Source organism: Micromys minutus (assembly GCF_963924665.1).
Source record: "Micromys minutus genome assembly, chromosome: 19".
Taxonomy (NCBI): Eukaryota; Metazoa; Chordata; class Mammalia; order Rodentia; family Muridae; genus Micromys; species Micromys minutus.
Genome location: NC_137954.1, coordinates 34,158,583 through 34,168,992, shown reverse-complemented (window position 1 = coordinate 34,168,992; position 10,410 = coordinate 34,158,583). Strand labels below are relative to the sequence as shown.

At 45.5% G+C, this 10,410-nt stretch overlaps 1 protein-coding gene across 1 annotated transcript; it reads left to right on the top strand.

Moving 5' to 3' along the window:
- LOC308432853 (sp110 nuclear body protein-like) lies at positions 1–6,093 on the top strand (the record flags this gene model as incomplete). Its single annotated transcript, XM_080932691.1, has 3 exons — positions 1–137; positions 2,732–2,879; positions 5,875–6,093. The coding sequence occupies exons 2-3, from the start codon at positions 2,733–2,735 to the stop codon at positions 6,091–6,093; spliced, it is 366 nt and encodes a 121-aa protein (XP_080788817.1). The 5' UTR covers positions 1–137; position 2,732.
- Between the last annotated feature and the right edge of the window lie 4,317 nt (positions 6,094–10,410).

Genomic DNA, 10,410 nt, shown 5'->3' with positions numbered 1-10,410 from the left:
GGTGCTTCCAAGGGAGCAGCAGAACTTGGGTCCAGACTGGGCTGGCAGGCTTTTCCAGGCAGGATCCAGGAACCCGTTAACTAAATCTGGCAGTGACCAGGAAGAACCTGGGAGACCCGTGGCAGCCCGGCATCCAGGTGCGTTCTGCTCTTGGGCTCTGCAGCTAGATTCCTGATTCCTGGGGTCAACTTTTATCTGCTGTACCCGAGAGTCCCCCAGGTTCTCTCTTTGCTAAGTAATCTTTTCCAGAGACTCCGACTTCCATGGCTCCGACCCTGGAGTGGAGTTGGATAAGAGGGAAGGAGGGAAGGGTAGTGAGGGCTGATACACACAACTCTTCCTGAAAGTTAGAGGCTTTGGGGACAGTATCCACTGCATGTTCCCGAAGTTGGACCTTGCATGAGCCCATGGCTGGGTAGCGTTGTCAACATTTCCCACATTTGCCCAATTACGAAGCTATTGGGAAAGAGAAAGTAAAGAGCGTCCTTAGTCCTTACTTCTCTCTAGCACGTTATGGATGTTTTCTTTTGGGTTTTTTTGTTTTGTTTTGTTTTGTTTTTGTCTTTTTTGGGGGGGGGTTGTTGTTGTTGTTTTTTATTTGTTTGTTTTTTGTTTTTGTTTTTGTTTTGTTTTTTTTGTATGTTTGCTTTGCTTTGTTTTTAACCCGTGGTCATTTCGCTGAAATAGATTACTGAGCATGAAAAATTTAAGGGAATTTAATTTTTACAGCTGATGACCCTGATTACCAAATGAGCCACAGAACACTTGAAATGCTTTACATTTCTGCCCTATCGGGGACTGTGGCTATTGTTTATTTCCTGGTCACTTTGATATGAATATGCGCTGTCGAATCCTTCCCCTTTGTCTGACTTTTCCCAGCTTAATTATGCATTCATTGTACATGATGCTCACATAGTGATTGCTCGTGCTTGGGGATTTGTCTTTCCTAATGGATGTTTGTCTTTTCCTAATTTATTTGTAAGGCCCCTTGACATAATAAAAACCTGAATGCAGGCATCTGAGACACAGGATCTTTTTATTTCCCCCTCTTCAGGACAGGTTTCCAATGTGTAGCCCTGAGTGTCCTGAAACTTACTCTATATAGCAGAATGGCCTCGAACTGGCAGAGATCTGCCTGCCTGTGCCTCCCGTACTGGCATTAAAGGCTTGCACCATCTCCTCAGGCTTGAGATACAGTATTTTGCACAATGAAAAACAAAAAATCAGAGCAGGCACATTCTAATGTATATTGGTGTCCTTGGGCTAGGTACTTAACCTCTGATCTGGTCTGATTTCCATCTTCAGGTGACAAGTGACAAAGCTGTCACAGTACAGGTCTGAGGGCTGCTCTATAGCAAGTCATCCTAAGCAGCACATGTTCGTGCTGCCTCCCCTCCCCCATGCCTATCCCCACCAGCTTTCTCTCCCACCCGTCCTTCTGCCAGGATTTCCTCAGGACTGAACTGTCTACGGCACATCTCCCCTCTACAGTCCTGCCGTGAAACTGTCTTCTTTTTGTTTTCTCCTCTAGTTTTTCTTGTTAAGTTTAAGGGATTGGGAAAGAAGAAGAAGAAACAGACAAGACTGCTTAATTTGACACTGGGATTAAATTCCTGGAAATACTCATTACAGTTTAATATTCTATTTTAAAAAGAGGAAAGGGGGACCCTTGTCTTCCTTGTGCTTAAAACAAACAAATGAGTGGAACTTTACAGTCGGCTGGGGTGTAGCTCAGGGACAGAGCACTTGCCTAAGATGCACAGGTCCCGGGCTCCATCCCCACTGCTGCCCCACATCAGCAGCAAAAGCATCCCTCCAGGAAAGCAAGGTTTACTAGGGCTTGCCTTCTTGGAACAGTTTGTCTGGGAGTTTTCTTCCTGAGATAACTGACCGGTTATTTTCTCGTGGTCTGAAAGCAGTGGGTTTTTATAAACATCCCATAAGATAAGAAGACACAGGTCTGTCCTGAAGAATGAAATGGGGTTATATAACCAAGTGGTGGCTTTGACCAATCCTGCTTTTCGCATCCTCCCTGATTTTATTGATGTGCTGTCTGCTTGCGTCAGAATGTTGTGAGTGATTTTTCAGTGTCTAAATAGTACCAGGCTCCTAGCCCTGCGTGTGGGCCCCTTTCCCATGAGCATTGGCTCTAGTTCTCAACTGCACTGCTAGCGATCTGTTCTAACCCGGCCCATATATACTCAACTCTCTATAGATACTCAACTGTGGCCAAGCACTTTCTCAGCTGTAAACCAGCAACCAGAAAGTCAAGATTCAATTAGTACTCAGTCCCCTCCACATTGCACACTCTAGCATGAGGGTCACTTATGCCACCCCCATCTGCATTAGATTTCTCCACAGTTAGGAAGTTGTGAGGACAGCAGCCATCTTGCAATGTTTAGTGAACTCCAATAAATTATTATCTATGAAATCCTTGGAGCAAAGGCAGGATGGGACATAGGACATGCTCAGTGAATAAGAGTTGTTTTAAAAACCCACTCTATGTTTTGAAAGATGGTGGTATGTGATTTTCTGTCCTTCTCAGCCTCTGTGGTTGCTGGGCACTGCCTTTATTTCCTCTACCAATGGATCTTTTAGCAAGACCTTGCTCTGTAGACTGCTCAGGGATGCTTGAAGACGAGAAAGTCTACCCTTGAAAATCTAGTCTATACAGAGCGCCACTCCCCATGCTCCTGAGACCTCTGTCTCCTCAGCCTGCCTCTTTCTACAGGATGTTCACTCTGACCAAGGCCTTGGAAAAGGCCCTTCTCCAGCATTTCATATACACCAAGATGGACATCGCCTACGCCATCAACAAGCCGTTCCCCTTCTTCGAAGCGCTCAGAGACAATTCCTTCATCACAGAGAGAATGTACAAGGTAAGACCAGTGGACCCTCCACAGAGCAGCCCAGTCCTCATTCCATATGTTCCAATACTGGGATCTCTGACCACAACCCACCAGTGCTCCTAGAACATGGAAGGCCCGATTGGCCGTGGTCATTATTGCAGGAAGGGAAGGTTGGGGGAAAGGGTGTCTTGAGGCTGTATTGGTGACAGGTATGTTGTAGGTGCTAGAAGTTCGGAGATGGATTTTTTTTCTTGATTCTGGTGGCTGCTGGGAGCTCTTGGAGTTCTTAGACTAATAGTTCACTGCAGTTTCTTTCAACGCCTGCTCCTTTGCCTTCTCTTCCTCTAATAAAAACACTTTTGTTCAGGCAGCGCTCTAATCCAGGATAGTCTACCTTGGCATCCTTAATTACATCGGCAAAGACCTTTCTCCAAATATGTTCACAGTGACAGGCCCCAAACGTTGTGTGTTGTTTGGCACCAACATGCTGCTCAACCTATCTCAGGCATTGTCCCTCTGTATAAGAACATGTGGGGCCCAGGTCATTCTAAAACAAAACATCACATTACATTTGTTGTGATGTGTCTGTGTGAGTGCGCATGTGTGTGCACATCTGCCGAGGGATGGGTGTGAAGGTCTGAGGAGAACTTGTGGGAGTTGGTTTTCCCTTTCTGTCATGTGGGTCCCAAAGACTGAACTCAGGTTAGTTTTTAAACTTGAGAGCAAGTGCCTTTACTCGATGCACCATTTTGCAGGCTCGCCAGTTCATTCTGATGTAAGGCAGGCATTGGAAGACATGGCTATGTGTGCAAACGTACTGCTTGGTATGTGGTTTGGGTGGGTTTTTGTTGTTGTTCAGTTTGGGTTTGTTTGTTTGTTTTGGGTTTTTTTTTTTTAAATTCCAGACTCAAGAAATGTAAAATGTGACATTTACATTAACTTTTACAGTTACATGTAATTGTCATCTCAGAGGCTTTCTGCTGAATAAACTCACCCTTTCTAGTTCTTTCTGAAATCTGGTTGGCAGGTTCAACTCTGCTTTTGTGGCTTAAATTCCTCTCCAAGCTGACTGATTCAATCTGGCTTCTCCCAGCTTCTCGCTGAATTGTTCTGATTAGCCTCAAACTAACTGGCAATTTGTTCTAATCTTCTGGCTCTTTATTCTCTGGCTTCATTTGCCTCTGCTGACCTTCACTGAACTGCATGAACTCATGAATGAACTCAGCTCCACTGCACTACACTGCACTCACTGCACTGGCTCCCAACTCACTGACTCAGCTCCACTGCACTACACTGCACTCACTGCACTGGCTCCCAACTCACTGACTCAGCTCCACTGCACTACACTGCACTCACTGCACTGGCTCCCAACTCACTGACTCAGCTCCACTGCACTACACTGCACTCACTGCACTGGCTCCCAACTCACTGACTCAGCTCCACTGCACTACACTGCACTCACTGCACTGGCTCCCAACTCACTGACTCAGCTCCACTACACTGCACTCACTGCACTGGCTCCCAACTCACTGACTCAGCTCCACTACACTGCACTCACTGCACTGGCTCCCAACTCACTGACTCAGCTCCACTGCACTGCACTCACTGCATTGACTCCCAACTCACTGACTCAGCTCCACTGCACTGCACTCACTGCACTGGCTCCCAACTCACTGACTCAGCTCCACTGCACTACACTGCACTCACTGCACTGGCTCCCAACTCACTGACTCAGCTCCACTGCACTGCACTCACTGCACTGGCTCCCAACTCACTGACTCAGCTCCACTGCACTGCACTGCACTCACTGCACTGGCTCCCAACTCACTGACTCAGCTCCATTACACTGAATTCACTGCGCTGACTGAACTCAGAGACCTTCATGACTCTGTCTCCCGAATGCTGGGATTAAAGACATGAACTACCAAACCTGAACCTAAACTTTTCTTTACCAGCAACTTGCTCTGTACCAAGCTGGCCTTCAACTCTGCTTGCCTCTGTTTCCTGGTTTGTCTATATTCCAGCCAGATCACACAGACCTAAAAGGTCTTTGGATGTAATAATCACTTACCAGAGCTACCATGTTGCTGGATTAAAATTCCTCATGGAGAAAAACTGCAGCAGCCTTTTCCAAGTCTTGACACAGCTCCAGCTCCTTCGTCAGATCACAGCTCAGAATGCACAGCTCAAGGACGGTACCACTCACCTCACTAGACTCATATTTCCCTTACAACAAGCCGTGCTCTCCCTTATGACACTGTTCTTAGTTGCAATTGGCTATTTACTGACTTTCTTTTCAGGGATGGATTCTCTCCTCCTCCACATGGGCATGGCCTCTACCTGGGCAGCACCTCTACCCCCATCTAGACAGCAAGACCACCCAGTCTGGGCTCCACCTAGGGAGGGCATCACCTGTCCCATCACAGGGTCCATCTGGTGGTGGGCATGCAGTGACTAGCTAGCCAGGCCTAGCAGACACTGGAAAAAAGTTGTAGTTGGTCCTCTCTATGTCTTCTGTCATGAAGATTTAACTCTACATTTTATACTAAATTTCCTCTTAAATTAAAAAAGAAGATTTCTTAAATTTGAGAGTTTTGTTTTGTTGAAACAAGGTTTCTCTGTACAGCCCTTGCTGTCCTGGAATTTGCTTTGTAGACCAGGATGGCCTCAAATAGAAAACATTAGCAATCTGACTGCCTGTCTCCTGGATTCTGGATTAAAGGCTTCTGTCACCAAGTCTGGCTTTTATTACTTTTTAAAGTACTATAATTCATTTATTTGGGAGTGAGGCACACACGTGCCATGGTGTGCATGAAGTTGAAGGGCAGCTTGTAGAATCTGTTCTCTCCTTCCACCTATGAATCCTAGGGACCAAACTCCTCTCATCAGCCTTGATGGCCAACACCTGGACCCACTTAGCCATCCTCAGAAGCCCAAAAGTAGCTTTCTTACAATATAGAAAACCACAGGTCTGGAACTCTCAGCTCAATGAATTCAAACTAACCCTCTGATCCACTCTTTGAAGGAATCTCTGGAAGCCTGTCAAAATCTGGTCCCTCTGTCCAAAGTGGTACACAATATTCTCACCAATCTGGAGCGGACTTTCCACCCATCGATGCTGCTGACATTGTTCAGCCAAGTCAACCTACGGGAATACCCCAGTCTGGTGGCAATTTTTAGAAGCTTCAGAAATGGTAATGTGGTTTCTCCAATCCTTTTGACATATGCCGTGTTGTTACAGTAAAAGTATGTGTTGGTTTCCAGTGTGGACTATGCATTCCACTGCTCACAAAAGCTACTGGAGGGCTAGACCTGACTGACTCTGACCTCAGTTTCCCCAAGGTAAATTTCTATAGGACACAGGTGGTTTTGATGCAGCTAGTCGATAAATTTTAGTGCAGATATGACTGTGACAGAGTCTCATGATGTAGCCCAGGATGGCCTGAAATTATACCTCAGCCTCTTTTTATAAGTCCTGGTGTTACAGAAGTGGGCCATCACACACCTATCTTGAAAATATGAATTATTTGAGCATCTACAGGGAACACATCAAGCAACAGAAATGTCAGGATCTGATATGAAAGAGAGAGGGAAGAGGTGGATTCAACATCTCTCTCTTTGTGACAGTGTGAGGGTCCCACACATTTTGTATGATCATTTCATAGAGCCTTAAAACTACCTGTGACATCACTCTTAGCTACACTTGACAGATAAGGACGGGGAAGTTCAGAGGTAACTCAACAGTCACTTGTTTTAGACACAGAACTTCCTTAGTCAGATTTTTATCTCTGTCACAAAATGCCTATGATAATTTACTTACAATGAGAAAGAGTTAGGGGGCTCTGACCTGTCATATAGTTTGAACCTATAGCAAGACAGTGTATCACAGCAGGAATGTGTGACCAAGTAAAATTGTTCACTGTGTGTTCTAAAAATGAAGAAAGAAAAGAATTGAACCCCACAATCCCTCTAGAGATGTCCCCGGTGACCTAACACCTCCTCTTGGCCCCAGCTCTTCGAGTCATCCCTGTATTGTCTCCTGGGACACTAAGTTTTGAGTCCATTCAGCATCTAGACTACAGAACTGGATAAATAAAGGAACACAGAGGGAGACAGCCACAGGTCTGGGGGTTGTGGTGAGAGTAAGAGGACCAGGCAATAAAGCCACTTGAGAGTGGAAAACACACACCCAGCAGATAGTCAGTTTAGCTGACAATAGTGAAATCAGAAACACCAGTCACACTGCACTGTGACCTTGTCATTGGTGGGCTCACTATTGACAGTGTCAAAAGGCTCGACCCCAGGGGACAGAGGATTCCTTAATTGCTGAGAATGCAGCTGAGGGACACCTTCACCTCTAAGCCTTGCAGCAGGACCAGGAGAACACAGACTCAGAGATACCCTAAGTTCAGATGCCCTGGCAGGGTTCAAGCATCTCCCTAGCTGTGCAGTTCTGTGGTTTTGTTCTGAGCCTTTGTTGGTACCCATGGCATTTTCTGTTCATGAGTCAAGGTATCATTACTTCCGAAATAAATGACAAAGAACAATGTTCATAGAAACCAGCCCCAATCTATTCAAGGGAACAGTGTGTGGAAAGCCAAGGGCCTGGTGTTAGGGTGAGGAGGAAGATCCCAGGGTGATCAGATAAAGGTGGTCAGATAATAAGGTGTACTGGAACCTCAGAAGTGAGTAGAAACCAGTAAACCAAGGTCCCAATAGAACCTGGTAAGGAAGTTGTGTTTCGTTTAATACAGGAAGATATGTTTATTTATTAAAATGATAATAAAGTAAGTAAACTATAAAATAATAATAAAAATAATAGAGACATTTATAAAAATTAAACCTTTCACACAACTAACTTTTATGAAACAAAAATTACAGAAAACTAAGTTCCTAGGTTCAAATATTCAATTTTATGTGTTCAAACCCAGTTTTTCTTAACTCTTTTTCCATTCATTTATTTATTTTTGCAGTCTTTTTTCAAAAAGATTTTCCTCTTTGGAAAATTGGACATATTACTTCCCTTCCCTCAACTTCCCTCACATTCTCCCACACTACCCATCCCATCTTATAGTCTTTCTCTCTTTAAATTACCCAAATCTAACCAAATCAAACAAGGAACACGGAGTCCATTAGTATTGGCCGACAGTTCCTGCGCATGGGCCTGCCCTGGAGTGTGGTTGATACACCCAGCTTCACTCCACTGGAAAAAGGGGACTTCCCCTTTTCCTGTCCAATATTAATTGCAAATAGCTTCTTTGATGGGAGTGGAACTTTAAATAGGGTGTCAGCAGAAGGCGGGACCCAGATTAAAAGTGGATCCTCCTACGTCAAAAGATCTAGGGTTAGGGTGGGTCTTCCTGCCTCAAATGATTTAGTTAAGAAAAATTTCTCACTGGTGTGCCCAGCCGATTGAGGGTTTTTGTTTTATTTTGTTTTCATCTTTTTAATTCCAGGCGTAGTTGACAACCAAGAAGAGCCACCACAGTGGGCCGAGCAAAACATCATCAGGGGTCATTTCATTACATTCATTTGGATGGGTTGTAGTAGATTTTGCTCTTGAGCCCTAGCTAGTCTTATGTTGGTGGCCACATCAACAGTGTTGAGTGTGGGTCCTGTTTTATAAAACAGTCCTCACACCTAATCAAAAGGTGACTGGTCACTCCCATAGCATGTGTGCCAGCGTGGCACCAGCGAGGACATTGAGTAAGCAGATCACTGTCGAAGCTCACAGCATTTGCAGCTGGCTGATAGTGATGGTAACTTCACCTCTGGTAGTGTTCTTAGAACCTTCAAACACTAGGAACGCTAGTCAGTAGGGATGAAGCTTCTAGTGAAGCAGCAGCTTTATTTCTTCATCTCTGATGGTATATGTATATGGTGCCTTCAGCACCAGGGTCTTACCAGTAGGTTGTGCAGGGTAATCAATAGCATTGGCCTGTAATGTTTATAGTTAGAAGAAACCTCTGGGATTTCTTTGGCCGGTGACTTTAAAAGATGGACCATTTTCCATTCCTGGTACTTGGTATGGTGGGGTATCTTATCGGGGTATTGTCTTCCTCGTTGTATGATGCCTCTATTTAAATTCCATTTATATGTGTATATATATTTAGGGACCTTTTACAGTAGTAGGTTTCTATGTGGTCAACCCATTTTTGGTTTTGGATTGGGGCATAAGTAGCACTGAGTACCCAAATAAATAAAAGCCAGAGGGGCCACAAATGGACACTTGTGGTGATGAATCTGTTCTGTGGACTTGGGAAAAATCAGTAACTCTGCCTGTGGTCCTGTGGGGAAAGATGCGCTAAGCAATCCTATCTGTCGGATAACTTTCTGAATCTCCAGCGCCCTGACTGTGCTCCTTTGCTAATTCCAGTTGGCAATGCCTATGAAGGGAGGAACAGACCCACACCAACCCTACTTGAAGTCCCAGCCAACCCAGCAGAAGGGTGCTCCCTTCGGACTCTGATGCCACCGCCCGTGCCACAGCCATTGCCACCAAGTCATCTGCCTTCTGCACCAAGGGTCTGTGACCGTGGAGCAACCTCACAGCAAATCACTGAGATCCTGGACGAACAGCCCAGCCCTTCTCACTCAGCTGTGCCTCTCCCTGGCTGCTTCCAAGAAGGAAAAACCAACCCAGGCAAGAAACAGATCCATCCTGTCTGTCCTACAACCTGTAACCCTTCCTAGGACGCTTGCTCCCTGCCTATGAGAACTCCAAATTGCTGTCTTTTGTTGATCTGTTCCTTTCTATGCATCCACCTTCATACAACCCTTTCTAAGAAAATCGCAAGCGCTGCCATATCCCAGAGCATCTTCTTCCTGTGCCTGGACACTCCGGTCTCTGCCCTTCCCCTTGGTACTTCACCTTTCCCGAGCCTCTAGGCCAGTGGTTCTCAACGTTCCTAATGCTACCACACTTTAATGCAGCTCCTTATGCTGTGGTGGCCCTCAGCCATAAAATTATTTTCGTTGCTGCGTCATAAGTGTAATTTTGCTGCTGTCAGCATTGTCATGTAAATGTTTTTGGAGACAGAGGTTTGCTAAAGGAGTTGAGACCCACAGGTTGAGAACCACTGCTTTCGGCCATCCATTGCTCCCCACTGCGACCTGTGATTTTTTTTTCCCTCCTCCTTCAGCTGCCAGTAACAGTTTAAAAGCAACAACTGATACAGTCATAAAAAACATTTGCAAAGGATGTCCAGCCCTTCCACTGGCACTGGGCAAAGTAACACTGACTGTGCTGTGGAGGGACAATAAGCTCATGTCAGACAAGAGGCTGTGGCTGGAACGTTAGGAGAAAAAAGGGAAGAGAGGGCTGCCCTTAGACTCACAGCGCAAACCAACTGTGAAAATGCTGGTGTGGGTCTGGGGTGTAGCTCAGTGGAAGATCACTTCCCTGGTGGATGCAAGCTTCTCCTCCTCCTCCTCCTCCTCCTCCTCCTCCTTCTCTTCTCTCCCCCTACCCATGTTCTGAGTTGACACATAAGCTTGTTACACACTTACAGCAATGATTCTTCCCCAGCTACAAAAGCCTTTGAGTCTCAGCCTCATTCAT